This window comes from Notolepis coatsorum, assembly GCF_963971535.1.
Source record: "Notolepis coatsorum genome assembly, chromosome: 13".
Classification (NCBI taxonomy): domain Eukaryota; kingdom Metazoa; phylum Chordata; class Actinopteri; order Aulopiformes; family Paralepididae; genus Notolepis; species Notolepis coatsorum.
Window position 1 is genome coordinate 20819458 of NC_140177.1, and position 17079 is coordinate 20836536.

General features: G+C 41.9%; 1 protein-coding gene across 1 annotated transcript in view; it reads left to right on the top strand.

The window, feature by feature from the left end:
• The window catches only part of cacnb2b (calcium channel, voltage-dependent, beta 2b), a gene marked incomplete at both ends in the record, with an annotated part of 160841 nt that overhangs the window by 86698 nt on the left and 57064 nt on the right, over positions 1-17079 (top strand). The window contains one exon of the mRNA XM_084327591.1: positions 15777-15842. Coding sequence (XP_084183717.1) covers positions 15777-15842 — 66 coding nt within the window. The remainder of the gene's footprint in view (positions 1-15776; positions 15843-17079) is intronic.

The following is a 17079-nucleotide window of genomic DNA, read 5'->3' on the forward strand; positions in this document are numbered from 1 at the left end:
TTCTGCTCTCTTTCTTCTACTCTCCTTCACTTCTTTCTTCTACTCTCTTTCTTCTATTCTCTCTTTCTTCTACTCTCTCCTTCACTTCTTTCTTCTACTCTCTTGCCGTGAGATTTTTGTGTCTCTACTGACTGTATTTTCTTTTTAAACTTACATTTTAATTTAAATTTTTGATTACAAAACACAAAGACAGAATTTACAATACAGTTAAACAGACAGACACAATAAAGAAAAAATTATAATATCAAAAAGAAAACTGAAATAAAAGACAGGGGGTGACATGTGTTCATCGGTCAATTCTATCTTTACATTGTTTATTTACATCTCAATTTCTTTTCTTGTTTCCGTTTCATTCTTCTGTGATGTCGTTCCTCTTCTTACTATATTCCTCCCACTTTTCCCATTTTGACTCTAACTTCTCCTCTTGTAGCCTCAGCATATGTGTGATTCTTTCCATTTCCTGTATCCCCTCTATTATTTCTATCCATTTTTCCTTCGTCTGTGTTTCTACCCTGTACCACAGTTTAGTCAATACTTTCTTGGCTGCTACTAATTGTATCTTAATCAGATATTTGTCTTCTCCCGAATTTATTTCTCTGTCAAGTTCCCTATAGGTATAGTACTTGACCTGTCTGGGGTATTTCATATCCTACTATTTAATTTATTATCCCTCCTATCTCCTCCCAATAGTTTCTTATTTTCTGACATTCCCAGAATATGTGTGTGTGGTTCGCTACTTCCTGCCCACATTTTCTCCAACATGGCTTTTGTGTTGGCATGTAATTACCCTGTATTTCTGGTGTTATAAAGAATCTAATTATGTTTTTCCACCCAAATTCCTCCATATCCTTGATCCTGTGGTTGATTGTTGTATCTTAAATGCGTTATACCGTGAGTCTGCCTCAGGGCAGCTCTGGCTGCAATTGTAGTTTACCACCACCGGTATGACTGTGTATGAACGAATAATGGACTCTGTGAAGCGCTCTGGGTGTCATGAAGAGCGCTATATAAATCCAAGCCATTATTATACCATTCCTCCTCTGTTATCTCTATTTCTAATTATTTCTCCCACTTTTATTTTATATACAAGGTTGTAATTTCCTTACTGTCCATTATTGCCTGATATAGTGCTGATATAACCCTCCCCTTCCTTCCTTCATATGATTTTACCATTATCTTAATTATCCCATTCTGTTCTTTGTCTCTGTCTTGTTTTATTTATTTGTTATAGTAATCTATAATCTGTAAATATCTAAAGTGGTCTCTATTCTCTAGTCCGAATCTTCCTTTCAATTTTTGTAGAGTCTGCATCTCCCCTCCTTCTATCATTGTACATATTGCTGTTATTCCCCCCCCCCCCCCCCCCCCCCCCCCCCCCCCCCCCCCATTCCCATCTTTTGACCCCATGGCTGTGCTGCATAGTAATAGTCTTCTAAACTGGGTACTGCCATTCCTCCTTTCTCCTTTGGTAGTTATAGAGTCACATATCTGATCCTTGGTCTTTCCGTTTCCCCCCCCCCCAAATGAATCTTGAAATCTGTCTATCCTATTCCCTGAATTGTTTTTGTGGTATTAATATAGGTAAGGACTGAAATAGGTATAATAACCTTGGTAATATGTTCATCTTAATGATTTCGATCCTTGAGCTGAAATCTAGGGGCATTACTGTCCATCTTTCTAGGTTTCTCTTGATTTTCTGATTAATCTGTGTATAGTTTGCCTCATATAACCCCTCCACCCCTCTTGTAATGTTCACCCCTAAGTACTTGATCCTGTCCATGTCCCATTTCTTTTTTTATTTTTCTTTGATCTCTATCGTTGGAGTGTAGTTCAGTGCTAAAGTCTGTGTCTTCGTCACGTTGAGTCTATACCCTGAGTAATATCCATATTCTATCAGTAAATCCATCAGTATCGGAAAGCTTGTGTCTGGTTGTCTCATATATACTATCACGTCGTCTGCGAACAGTCCCAATTTATGTTCTGTTCCCCTTATCTCCACCCCTTTGATGTCTTTGGTCTGTCTGATTAGTTGAGCCAATGGTTCGATGAATACATCGAAGAGCGTCAGCGAAAGACAACAAGCCTGTCTGGTAGCTCTCTCTAGTTTAATCCTGTCCGTCAGACTACCATTTACCTTAATCCTTGCCGTTGGTTCTCGATATAATGCCCTAATTGTTTTCATAGCGTTTTTGTCTAATCCAAATGTCTCCAATACTTTATATAGAAATATCCAGCTTACACTGTCGAATGCTTTTTCTGCATCTAGGCTAACTAATACTGCACTTCCTCCTTCCTTTTGTATCTCCTCTACTATCTGCACTGTCTTCCTTATGTTATCCTGTGTCTGTCTTCCTTTAATGAATCCGGTCTGGTCTTCGTCTATAATATCTGTCATAAATGTCTCAAATCTTTTGGATATTATTGATGTATACATCTTGTAATCTACATTAAGTATGGACACTGGTCTGAAACTGCTACATAGTTCTCTATATTTCCCTTCTTTTGGAATTGTAGTAATTATGGCTTCTTTCCATGAAGGTGGCATTGTGCCTTCTTTCATCGTGTGTCTGAATGCTGCTTCTAATATGGGGCTCAGTTCCTATCTAAATGTTTTGTAGAATTCAGAGGGGAATCCGTCGCTACCCGGTGACTTACTGTTCTTTGCTTTACTGATCGCATTCCCCACTTCCTGTTCTGTAATCTCTGCGTTTAATATTTCGTTCTGTTCCTTCCCTATCGATGGTAGATCAAATTTTTCTAAGAATGTCTCTATCTCCTCTTCTCCTGCCGCTATTGGTTGCGTGTATAGTTTCTTATAGTATTCTTCAAATGTCTTCTCTATTTCAGCTGGTTCTCTTAGTATCTTGTTTGTGTTTGTGTCCCTTATTGTGTGTATTGTGTTCAGTTTTTGTTGTGTCCTGATTCGTCTAGCTCAGCGGTTCCCAAACATTTTTGGCCATGCACCCCCTGTCACCTCCCGACCTAGCTGACACACCCCCCAATGGGTTTCTGTTAGAAAATATTGTTGCTGGTCTCCGTGCACAGATTTTATTTTTTATTTTATCTCTTCCCACAGCGACTATGGATAGGGAATTTCTTTATTTAATTAAAATGTTCACAACAACATGGATGCATGTACTCTGCCAGCATGTTTAATATCCATAATACTAAAGGTTTGACTAAGATTTTTATGAAATTGTATTGTAAAAAAAAATTATAATAATAATAATCTTTTATTTTTTTAATTTACCACCATTAGCCGTTTCATGTCACGCACCACCTAGAGGGTGCTCGCGCACCACAACGGGTGCGCGCACCACAGTTTGGGAACCACTGTCTAGCTAAAAGTCTGGTCGCTCTTGGTCCTCCTTCATAGTATGTCTGTTTCATGTACCTAGCTTTCTTTTCTATTTCTGTCAGCAGTTATTTGTTTATCTTTCCTCTAATGTCCTTTACCTCTCTAAGTGTCTTTTGGTTATTTGAGTTTTGGTGTTCTTTCTCAAATTTTTTCAGTTTCTTTATCAAGTTCTGGTATGTCTCTATTCTGGCCTTCTTGAGTAATGCCGTTTTTGCTATCAATTTTCCACGTATTACTACCTTTAGTGCATCCCACAAAATGTTTGGGTCTACCTCTCCATTATCATTTTCTTCTCTGTATCTAATTATGTCTCATTTTACTTCGTTAACCAGACCTTTGTTATTTAATAATCCTACGTTCAGTCTCTAAACTGTATTTCTCCGTCTACTTTTAAGGTTCACTGTCAGATATATTGCGCTATGGTCTGATATGTCCGTTACCCCTATCCTGCAGTCTTCTACCCTGTATCTGTCCTATGTTGTCATGAGAAAATAGTCTATCCTTGAATATGTTGTGTGTGGATGTGAATAATGTGTGTATTCTCTGTCTAGTGTGAGCATTTCTCTCCATATATCCATGATTCCCAATTCTGCCATTTGTATATTCATATATTTGCTAATGTTTGTCCTCCATTTCTTTGTGCTTGTCGTGTCTATGTCATAGTTCTGTACTACATTAAAATCACCTGTACAGATTAGGACCCCTTCCCCTTCCATCGCTATGATATCAAAGATTGTTTCAAATAGATATTTCTCACTTTCTGGTGGAGCATACAGATTCACTAGTGTTACCATTTGACCTTCCATTTTCCCCTTGACCATTACATACCTCCCCTCTTTATCCCTTATTTCCCTGATCATTTCAAACTTCACTGTGTTCTTAATTAGTATAGCTACTCCTCTTCTAAGGTTCTGTTTAAAAGAACTGTAAAACAAATTTTCATACCCGAATCTCTTCAGTTTTTCATGTTCTTGTGATATTAGATGTGTTTGATCGGATTAATTCATACCATTCACATTCAGCTGCATCATTTTGATACCCTTAACTTGTGTCATATTTATTTTCCAAATGTTCTCCCGTTCTACCCATGTCACATAAAATAATATTTGTGGTTGTAGCCACTGCTATCCCTGTCTGATTTACATACATATAACCATAATAAACATCAACATTAACATCTGGTAGGTCCATGGTAGTAGAGGACCTCAATCGTATCCCTCTTTCCCCCGCTGGCGGGTGAGGAGTAGTGGCTCTCCTAGTGAGAGGGCTCCCCCTAGTGGCTAAAAGATGCGCACTATACATGTCCAACTTGTTCTGTGTGCGACCTCCGAGCTCCCGGTCAAAGCTCTGCATTAGTCACTTTCATGTTCCCGTCTATTTGTATTATGTGTCACGTGTAATCCTATGTTTCTTTCATGTCCATCTCAATATATCTCTTGAATCTCCATGTCCTTTTTTACAACTTTTGGTATAGTTATCTCGCATGTACTTTACCATCATCCTTGCATACATGTAAGTAATTTTCATGTTTACATTTACTTGTATTGTGTGTGTCACATGTATACCAGTCCTATGTGTATTGTACTTATCCTTCCGTGGATCACCGCGTCCCCTCTCGTCTCCTCTCTGCTCCCGTTCTTCTCAGTTGTTCTACTTTGAATCGGTTCAGATCTTCTTCATCTTCCCGTCTTCCTCTCCTCGTCCTCGTCCCTCGACCCTGGTCCATTTGCGCGCCTTCTCCAACCTCTGCATCAGCGTCGGTCTCTCTCCTTCTCCTCCCGGCACCCTCCATCCTCTCCGGTTCATGTCCCTCGTCGCTTCCCGCACGTCGTTGTACACCTTGATGCCTTCTTTCCAATGGACCTTCAGCGTGGTCATTGGTGATTGAAATCTGATTCCTTTCTCTTTCAAAGTATTTTTCATCTCAACATAGCTCCGACGTTTTACAGCCACCTCTGTTGAATAGTCATGGTCGAAGGTTATCCTCTGCCCCTCCACCTCCATCTTTGTCTGCCAGGCTGCTCTGAGAATGTTTTCTTTGACTTCGAATTTCAAGAAATTAACTATAACTGCTCTCTATGGTCTGTTTATCTGTGGCTTCTGCGCCTGGGCCCTGTGCGCCCTTTGAATCTCTATCTTGGCGAGGTCTGACATTTCTAATTCTTTTCGAATTAGGTTGTCTACATATTTGGTCATCGAGTCTCCTTCTATCCCTTCTCTCAGTCCCCATATTCGTATATTATTTCTCCTTGACCTCCCCTCCAAGTCTGTTAGCTTTTCTCTAATCATGTTTTGTTGTTTGAGCGTCGCCATTAGAATTCCTTGTATTTCTGTATTCCATTCCTCCGTTCCAGCTGTCCTTTCTTCTAACATCCTTATGTCTTTCTCTTGTTCCTGTAGTTTTCCATCAATTGTCTCGAGTCTCTTATTTATTTCTTCTCTGAGCTCGTCCTGACCCTTCTTTAATTCTTCTGTGAGTCTGTCGATATTGTTCTGGATGTTCTGCATGTTAGCTTGGATGCTAGTCTGTATGCTAGCTTGTAGCTCCTCTACCCAAGTGGCCACCTCTGCTGATCTGCTTTGTCGCCTTGCGCCATGCTAGCTTGATTTACCTCCTGCGTCACCTCCTCGTGTCGATAACTTTCCTCCTGTGTTTGTACTTCTTCTGGGGTCGCTTTTCTTTCGCTTTTTCTCATGTTCATCCTTCCTTTTCTCTTATATCATTGAATTGTCACTTTTTATTTAGTTTTAGATATTTTAACTTCCTTTTTCGTTGTTCTTTGACCAGGAGCTCTTTACAATGGCTGTCTACCCGAACATCTCAAACCGGAAGTCCCCTCTATTGAGATGTTTTAATAAAGAATATCAAAAGTCTTTCTTCCACTCTCTTTGTTCTACTCTCTTTGTTCTACTCTCTCCATCACCTCTTTCTTCTACTCTCTTTCTTCTACTATCTCCTTCACTTCTTTCTTCTACTCTATTTGGCCCGCTTGGGGACCATGTTTCCACATTGCCAGGTGCCAGGTACCCAGGTCGGGTATCTCCCGGGCCTTTCTGTGTGGAGTTTGCGTGTTCTCCCCGTGCTCGCAATGATTTCCCCTCCCGATAAGCTAAACCCAATGGAAAAACATGCACGGACAGGATCACTTCAAGATTCAAGATTCAAGAGGTTTATTTGTCACATACATACCAGGGCATACAGTGAAATGTGGGTGGCCATGACCGCTTTGATTGTGCAATAATACTAAATAATAAAATAGACACAACAAACAGGTAATAAAATAGACATAAAATAAAGTGACCGTTTGTGTGTGAGCGAATGCAGCACATGTGTTGTGTGTTTGTATGTGTGTAGAGCTGCCGCGGTATTGATGTTTTCCTTACCGCACAAATTTGCTAAATATTTCCTACCGCCGCGGTATTACCGCACACAAAAAAAATAAAAAAAAAGGTGAATGCATTTTTTTTGTAGTCTACTCTTTATAGCATATAGCCTGCCTCTAGTCTAAATGTCTATCTTTAGAGGATGACTTTGCAGCATGAATATTGTTTGGGATTCGGCATGCACGCATTCGCTATTAAAAGTGAAACACGGATTCGAAGTCTCCCCTCTGTGTCGCGGGCAGGTGTGGTAGCGGCGCGCCCGCCGGTTACCCCCCCCCGACCCTTTCTTATTATTATTATTATTATTATAACGTTACTACTTATGATTACAAAGGCATTCGTTTTGTGGCATTGACGTTATATAGTTACACGTTCGTATTTACCGGACCATAGCAAGGCAAGCGTTACTCAATTCATATCTTAGTTCCTTTCTTTGCTCAGAGCGTGCCGAGTTGTACCCATTCTGCGGTCTGTTAATAAAGTTTTCAATCAGACAAGTGTATAGAACGAAGGGCTTTTATTATAACATTTCGTTGCAGTAAAATCATTATGCCTCGTTCCCTGAGGAGCGACGGTAATCGACTCCGGACTCCGGTCTCCGGTGGGAGCTAACGTACTATTAGCCGTGTTGTGACTGAGCTCTGATCAATGGCTGAGATTCAGGAAGTAAAAGCACTGCAAGATGCTCCAAAGTGTGACGCGTCTCTCTTCTGACCAATCAGTGGTCTGCAATGTTTCACGTGACTTTTCTGGTACCCAATAGGGTCGCTTGGAACCTCGATAGAGGAGTAGGGTATATCTGCAGAGCCGCAAGCCCAACGAGAGGAGAAACTTTATTTATTATTATAAAAAAACAGCGGTGATGCGGTATTCAGCCTACACTTGCGGTGGACGTGATGTAACAGCGATACCGCGGTAATGCGGTAATCGCGGCAGCTCTATATGTGTGTGCTCATGTGTATTTGTGTGTGGAGAGTTCAGTAGGGATGGGTACCGAATTCGGTACTTTTGAGGTACCGAACCGAAACACGTCGGTACTACCGAGTATCGAATCAAGTGAGAAACCGAATTCTTTTTTTTTTAAATTAAAAAAATATTTTTTTATTAATTTTTTTTTTTTTTTTTTTTTTTTTTTTTTTTTACTTTTTTCTTTTCATGTCAACGTTCACACGCACAATATATGCTTACCTAGGATTTGATTTGATTCAACAACAAAGCAGTCGGAGCAATGACAAGCCGAGACTAAAGTACCGAAAAAAGGTACCGTTGGGTACCGGTATCGATTCACAGGTACCGGTACCGGTACCGGTATCGGTTCAAATGTGAAAGGTACCCATCCCTAGAGTTCAGTGTTCAATGTTCTGATGGCCTGGGGGAAGAAGCTGAGCCTTAGTCTCTCTGTTCTTGCTGCGTATGTGCATAGGCGCTTGCTTGACCGCAGCAGCTTGAACAGGCTGTTGTTGGGGTGGTGGGGGTCTTTCATTATTCTGCAGGCTCTGGATTTGCACCTCCTGTTATATAAGTCCTGCAGGGGTGGTAGTGCAATAACCGTAGTACGCTCTGCTGAGCGCACCACTCTCTGTAGGGCCTTCCTGTCCTGGGCCATGCGGTTTCCAAACCAGGCAGTGATGTTTCCAGTCAGAATGCTCTCTACAGCCACGGAATAGAAGGAGTGGAGTATCTTCCCCGATACTCGGAACTTCCTTAATTGTCTCAGGTGATAGAGGCGCTGTTTCTCCTTTTTTACCACAGAGTCTATGTGTGTTGTCCATGTCAGGTCCTCTGTGATGTGGACTCCCAGGTACTTAAAACTGCTCACCATATCCACAATAGCCCCATTTATCCACAGTGGCGTGTGTGTCCCCTGCTGTATTCTCCTAAAATCCACAATCAGCTCCTTGGTTTTACCAATGTTCAGGAGTAGGCTGTTATCCCGGCACCAGCGTGCCAGTTCATCAATCTCCTCCCGGTAGGCCTTCTCGTCGTTGTTAGAGATCAGACCCACCACCACGTGTCGTCAGCAAACTTCGCTATGGAGTTGGAGCTGAACCTGGCCACACAGTCATGTGTGTGTACAGTGAACACAGCAGGGGGCTGAGAACACAGCCCTGGGGGGATCCGATGCTCAGGGTGATTGAGTTGGAGGTATGACACCCAACCCTGACCGCCTGGGGCTTGTCACTCAGAAAGTCCAGGATCCAGGCGCTCAGGGCGGAGCTCAGACCCAGATCGATCAGTTTGTCAACCAGTCTGGTGGGGACTATGGTGTTGAAAGCTGAACTATAGTCAATGAACAGCAATCTCACATAGCCCCCCTTCTGACTGTCAAGGTGAGAAAGGGTGTTGTGCAGTACCTGGGAGACCGCGTCGTAGTGTCCTGTATGCAAACTGCAATGGGTCCATGTTACTAGTAGGGAGGGAGGCACAGATGTAGGGGAGAACGGGGGACGTTGTCACACTTTTTACTCTAGTGTGAATTGCTCATAATCAAAACATCTTTCAATAGTCATTCCTACATTAAATTGAATCTTAAGATGTTGGCTTGAAATGTGTATCCCTCTCATTTTCCAACGTATTGTAACAAAGAGTTAATCACCTATCAAAAACACTCTGACACATTGTGACAACCAACCCCATCATGGGGATGGTTGTCACACACTAGGTTGGTTGTCACCATGTGTTTTAAAACTTTTAATGGGAAAATCTTAAAAAGAAGACAAGATTTAGATTTCAGATAATGATTGAAGAAGTGTGTCTTTAGTCGACGGCGAAAGATTGGACGGGGTTCGGCTGTCCTAACTGGGGTGGGTAGTTCATTCCACCATTGTGGGGCAAGGACTGAGACCTCTTTATTCTACTCTCCTTGACTTCTTTCTTCTACTCTCTTTCTTCAATTATCTCTTTCTTCTACTCTCTTTTTCTTTTACTCTCTTTCTTCTACTTTCTTTCTTCTACTCTCTCTTTCTTCTACTTTCTCCTTCACCTCTTTATTCTACTCTCTCCTTCACCTCTTTTTTCTACTATCATTATTCTACTCTCTTTCTTCTACTCTCTCCTTCACCTCTTTCTTCTATTCTCTCTTTCTTCTACTCTCTTTCTTCTATTCTCTCTTTCTTCTACTCTCTCCTTCACTTCTTTCTTCTATTCTCTTTCTTCTATGCTCTCTTTCTTCTCTCCTTCACCTCTTTCTTCTACGCTCTTTCTTCTACTCTCTCTTTCTTCTACTTTGTTTCTTCTACTTTCTCCTTCACCTCTTTCTTCTACTCTCTCCTTCACTTCTTTCTTCTACTCTCTTTCTTCTATTATATTTTTCTTCTACTCTCTTTCTTCTACTCTCTCTTTTACTCTCTTTCTTCTTCTACTCTCTCTTTCTTCTACTCTTCTACTTTCTCCTTCACCTCTTTATTTTACTCTCTCCTTCACTTCTTTCTTCTACTCTCTTTCTTCTATTATCTCTTTCTTTTACTCTCTTCTACTTTCTTTCTTCTACTCTCTCTTTCTTCTACTTTCTCCTTCACCTCTTTATTCTACTCTCTCCTTCACCTCTTTTTTCTACTATCATTATTCTACTCTCTTTCTTCTACTCTCTCCTTCACCTCTTTCTTCTATTCTCTCTTTCTTCTACTATCTTTCTTCTATTCTCTCTTTCTTCTACTCTCTCCTTCACTTCTTTCTTCTACTCTCTTTCTTCTATTCTCTCTTTCTTCTCTCCTTCACCTCATCCTTCTACTCTCTTTCTTCTACTCTCTCTTTCTTCTACTTTCTTTCTTCTACTTTCTCCTTCACCTCTTTCTTCTACTCTCTCCTTCACTTCTTTCTTCTACTCTCTTTCTTCTATTATCTTTTTCTTCTACTCTCTTCTACTCTCTCTTTTACTCTATTTCTTCTTCTACTCTCTTCTACTTTCTTTCTTCTATTATCTATTTCTTTTACTCTCATTCTTCTACTTTCTTTTTTCTACTCTCTCTTTCTTCTACTTTCTTCTACTTGCTCCTTCACCTCTTTATTCTACTCTCTCCTTCACCTCTTTCTTCTACTATAATTATTCTACTATCTTTCTTCTACTCTCTCCTTCACCTCTTTCTTCTACTCTTAGACAAAATAAGACACTTATTGTTATCTTCATGTTGCTTTGAAAATCCAGCTGTTATTGCCTTGCTTTACAGTAAGAACTTCTCAACTCATTCCTCTCATCCCACTCTGTTTCCTCCTACTGTATCTCTCTATCTCTCTCTCTCACCTCTATTACAGTAATGCACCATTTCTCCTCCTTCTTCTCTCATCTCTCTCTGTTGCATTCCTCTCACATAGCCATGTCCTCTTGTTACTTATTTTTCCCAATCATAGACATTTCTCTCTCTCCCTGCTCCACATCCCTCTCTTTCCCTCTTCCCTAAAATAAAGAGAGTAGACAAAGAGAGATCAGAAGCAAAAGTGAGTCAGTTGGTTGATTCCCTAATGAACAGGGGATGAAGGGAGAGAGGAGTGACTGAGAGGGTGAGAGAGAATGCCACCAGCATAAGAGAGAGACAAAGAGAGATGCAGTCTTAACAGGTGTTGTGTAGGAGAGTGTCTGTCTAGAGCAGGGGTTCTCAAACTTTTTTATACCACAACCTCATTTTATTTAGGAAATTTTTTGGCGACCCCACACTTAACGTATCGCGTAATTTCAACGTGGAAATAAGGAATATCAAAATAAAAGCACACGTTGTTTCGAAAATGAAATTACAGCACTATGTCAATGAAATTAATGAATAATATCAAGAAAAAAAATAGAATTGTTTCTGTATACACATTTATAAAACGAGGCATATTTAACCAAAATATGTTGCCAGAACATGAAAAGAAAATCCGCCCTCACAGAGATATATTGATGCGAAGGGGACACGCTTTATCAGCGCAGCATTACACAACACTGGGTACTCGTTCCGGACTGATATCCAGAACTTTGCGAGGGCCTGTCCAGTGAACTTGACTTTCAGTAGCTCGTCACACGAAAGATCATTGAGCGCCTCCTGCATTCTGTTCCTACAACAAGCCATCAAGCTGAGTAAATACCCCCAAATTTCCGCTGATTATCCTGGAGTGCCACTAACGAAGTTTCCAGCTCATTATCAGCACATTTCTCTGCCAATGTGTTGTTTTTTGAGTAAAGGAAAATCCGTGCTTCTTCTCCGAGTTAACAAAGGCAAATACTCTGCCTCGAGATAGCCACCTCTCGCAGAGGCAGAGCCCATTTCATTGCGGCCAACCAGCAACGCTTCTGACAACAAACCTATCCATTGCGAGTCCAGGTTACACACAAAAGACCAGACCCCCCTCCTGCGATTATAAATGCGCAGGGTGTAGTGAGATGTGTATTGGAATACATTTGTCGGCCTCCATTGATGAAGGGGTGAGACATGGCAAATACACACAGCTGCCAGGTGGAATATTTTTTTTTTTTTGCGCCAATGCGCGACCCCACTGTCACCTACCCACGACCCCACTTTGGGTCACGACCCGTAGTTTGAGAACTGGTGGTCTAGAGTGAGGAGTCTGATTTGTGACTTTGGGGTGTGTGCGTGTGCATGCGTGCATATGTGTGTCTCCAGGACCAGACTGACTCATCGCTGAACCACCTACTGCATGTGACACAGAGGACATTCATTACCTATTGTCTTTCAGGGGGACAATCTAATCCGGGGGGAGTCGGGGACACTTGGGACAATTAATCTGAGTGTCACAGGAAGTCATCCAGTGCACCACTTCTGACTATTAAAGACCCCCTCCACTCAACTTGAAATGTTTTATGGTTAAGCCATTGGAGGCATGACTTTGACTATACACATTATTGTTATTTATAATAATAATAATAATAATAATAATAATAATAATAATAATAATAATAATAATAATAATAATAATAATAATAATAATAATAATAATAATAATAATAATAATAACTTTTTGTATAGCACTTCTCATACAGAAGTTGCAGTTCAAAGTGCTTCACAATAGTAAAAAATACAGGCATAAGCGAGCATAACAAATATAGAGAGGTAGCAAGGTAAGGTAAATCACAGTGTTTCACATTAGGATCTAGCATCCCAATAGGCCTTTCTGTTTACAGTTTCATTCAGTAATACAAATAATAATGTTAGGGATAGTGTTGGTGGAGGACCCAAGCACAGAACAGGACGAGGAGGAAACACAATAGGCAGACAAGACGTGGAGTCAGGGGTGAAGTGTAAAAAAGAGCTTTACTAGAAAAAGGCAGCAGCCAACAAAACAATGAATAACTCACAATGAGCATGTACAAAAGCACAACAAAAAACCACAGCAGAGCTGGTAGGGAAAAAGTACATCTAACTACAAATAAAACACTAACAAACAAGACGGACTGTACACGAAAACAAAAAGGTGGAATAAATAAACATAAATACAGATGTCTTGATGAAGTGCAAGTGAAGGAGGAGTAGAGGCAATGAATGTCCAGCAGGGGGAGGTACAGGGAAAAGTCTGTGCAAGGGTGGGGGCTGTTGAGGAGCAGTGGAAAGTATGTGCAAGGGTGGGGGCGAGTGAAGGGCAGGGGAACACCTCAGGACAGGTGGACCCTTACAAATAAAAATAGTAAACAATTATTCAGTTTAAAAATTGGCTAAAAATGATAAAATAAAACGGACATACAACAGGGTATTTAACATACAACAGAGCAGTGCATCAGTAAGAAGTAAAAAGTGTGATACAATAGTTCAATTTTGAATTACAACAGAGCAGTGCTCTTAAAATTACAGTGCATAGGAGGTAGTGAGATAAAATTAGCATATAACCGACACATGAATTTGATAGGAAGTGTATAAAAGTAGGTAGGGTAAGAATAGTGCAGGTAAAGTACAATTTGTGTCAGGATATCCCTGATGTTTCATTTAAATGCCTGAGCAAAGAGATGTCTAGTGAGTTGGCTTCCCTGTTTTGGGGTAGTTTGTTCCATAGTTTTGGGGCATAGTTGATAAAGGCTGCATTACAGATCCTATTGTGACTGTTTCCGGCAGCCCCTAGTAGTCCAGCAGCTGATGATTGCAGTGTTCTTGCTGGCCTGTAATTTATTAGAGTGTTGGTGATGTAGCTAGGTCCCTGTCCATTTAGAGCTTTGTATGTAAGGAGAAGGACCTTGAAGTAAATTCTAAATGAAATCTGAGTTGCATGTGTGATGTCACTAATAGTTTGAACCTCTCATGGTCCAATATGTGGTAACTTGACACCTTTAACTTCAGCTACACAGAGAGCTGAGTAGGTTTTCACACATAATAATAATAATTCATTTAATTTATATAGCGCTTCTCAATGACCCGAAGTCGCTGGGAAGACAGCATGATAGCACAAAAAGACAGGAGACAGACATCAATCAGGTTGGAGGGGGGGGGGGGGTTATGGGTGGTGGGGGGGTTGAAGGCAAGGGAGAACAGGTGGGTTTTGAGGCGAGCTTTGAAGGTGGAGAGTGTAGGGGAGTCTCTGATGGACTGAGGGAGGGAGTTCCAGAGTCGGGGTGCAGTGCGAGAGAAGGCCCGATCACCAACGTTTTTGAGTTTGGATGTCGGGACAGTGAGGGAGGCAGTGGAGGAGGACCGGAGGGAACGGGTGGGGCGGTAGGGAAGAAGGAGATCAGTCAGGTAGGGGGGGCCAGGCTGTGGAGGGCTTTGAAGGTGAGGAGTAGTGTTTTAAAGTTTATGCTGTGTTTGATCGGGAGCCAGTGGAGAGAGTGGAGGACAGGAGTGATGTGTTCACGGGACCGGGTGTTAGTGAGGAGGCGGGCGGCTGAGTTTTGGACTATTTGCAGTTTATGGAGGGAGCGGGAGGTGATGCCAGTGAGGAGGGAGTTACAATAGTCCAGGCGGGAGGAGATGAAGGCGTGTATGAGAGATTCAGCAGCAGGGGGGGAGAGGCAGTGACGGATTTTATCAATGTTGCGGAGGAGAAAGAATGTTGAAAGAATATAAACTGCAGACTTGGAATTCCTGGTAAATATGGGGGGGGGGGGGGGGGGGCTACAATGTCTTAGAAGAAGACTGAGACATGTTATTATGTTGTGAGTGGGGCTGGGGATCGTAAAACAGCGGTATCGACTGAATCCTGTCATCGATGCTACTCAGAATCAGAACAGGACCAGGATGCTGGTGCAGAGGCTGGTGGTCAGAGACGCACGGTTTCCGCATCGTGAAAAAACATTGAAGTCTGAAATGTACTGACGTCTCCTCGTCTGATTGCTGCCGTGCTTGATGCTGTCCCACATGGGGCAACAGCGGCTCAGGAGGTACTGTAGAGCGGTCGTCTGGTAATCGGAAGGTTCCCGGTTTGATTCCGGCTCATCCTATGGCAGCGGGACGAAGTGTCCTTGAGCAAGACACTTAACCCCTAGGTGCTCCCAATGAGCAGGTCGGCACATTGCATGGTCGCCTCCGCCGTCTGTGTGTGAATGTGTGAGTGAGTGGGTGAGTGTGAGGGACAATTTGTAAAGCACATGGGATAAAAGAGTTATATAAATGCAGACCATTTACCATTTACACGGACCAGTGTGCAAACACAATGAAAGATGTATGTTTTTCACTAAACTTGACATTGTTATGATGAGAAAAATGTCTTCGTAAGCTCTGTGGGAACGCCTTCATTTAACTCACGCAAAGGTATCATTGCAGTATTGGTATTGGATGCAAGGTATCAGTATAGAATGTTTTCAAACGATTCTCAGGCCTGTTGTAGCTGTGAGTGGCGACATCCAGGTGTCATTATGTTGTTTTGAACGTGTCCCTGGAGGAGGAATAGTGAGATCTTCAGAAGGTCTTCAAGAATCAAATCGTAAGCTGGAATGTTGGAGTGAATCATTTATCTATGTCTGTCTGTCTGTCTCTCTCTCTCTGTTATCTGTCTGTCTGTGTGTGTCTCTCTCTCTCTCTCTCTCTCTCTCTCTATCTCTCTCTCTCTCTCTCACTCTCTCTCTCTCTCTCTCTCTCTCTCTCTCTCTCCATTTCAATATGTTCCTCTGTCTCTCTTCCAGGGAGAGCGTTATGATGCGGACGGCACAGAGGAGAGGAATGCCCAGGTGCAGCTTGAGAAGGCCAAGGTACTTCCTCCCCTTGTTGAATCATGGATACACATGTGACTGATTTGACTGAAGAGCTGAAGAAATGTGATTCTAATAAATTCTGAGCCATTTCCACCCATTAACACATCCAGTGCCGTTCACGAGAGGTCGCTGTTGGCCGTGTGTGCCAGCGCTTTAATGAATGGGGATACATGCAGGTGTTTGCAGTGCTAATATTAAATATTATAGCTATGGATCTAATAATATAGTCGATTGTCATTGAGTTTCTTCCGGTCAAGATGCAAAAAACAGAAAAATCTTTCATCCATACATTCCAGTTTTATACCGTGGTGAATATGAGTATAGTTTTAGAGTAATTCTGTGTAATCCCAGGAAACGCCGCTAAGCAGCATTTAGTGCATGTTACTAGAAACCGTGCCATTCCTCACCTGGATCAACAATCAATCTGAAATCAATTATATTAACTATATTATCTGTATTATGTTTCATCATGCATGCATGGAAGGGTGGGGGGGGGGGGTTCTATGCTTCGATCGTCACCAACGCCATACGTTGTGGAGTAACGTTACAATAACACTTTCGGATCACAACGAAGGCATGCTCGGATCAACGCAAGATTGATACCATATAGCACTTACCTTGACTAGGATGTACTGCAAAAAGAATATTCGAATTATCTGATCGCCATTCCAAGTATTGATGTCGATCGTGTTGCCAACATAATCCACCAAAGTACATGAATCGGCGGTGCTTGATTCTCCCCAATCCATGTGTTATAAACGTTACTCCTCCCCGACAAGGAAAACCCGGACCGGACTTTTTAGATCAACGTACAGGCTGAGATCAACATTCTTTCTCCTCCGCAACATTTCTAAAATCCGTCACTGCCTCTCCCCCCCTGCTGCTGAATCTCTCATACACGCCTTCATCTCCTCCCGCCTGGAGGTATTGGACGTTTGCGATCTCAGACCCATTCAGGACAGCCTGCACAGGCTGCCTCGATGGATTATGAATGGAAATAGCTAATAAAAGAAATAACGACCCAGAAACGAGAATCTTCGTTTCTGGCACTGAACCGTTGGGCCACAGAAACGAGAATTCTCGTGAACGGCACTGGATGTGTTAAAGCAGTCATGAAGATATCAGTTAGTCCTCGCAAGTCTTTACATGATCTAAAAACATCTTAAAATGCACCTGGAAAGGGTTAAATAAACTAAAACGGACAGCGTAAATGCTATGTTAGTGAGAGTAACAT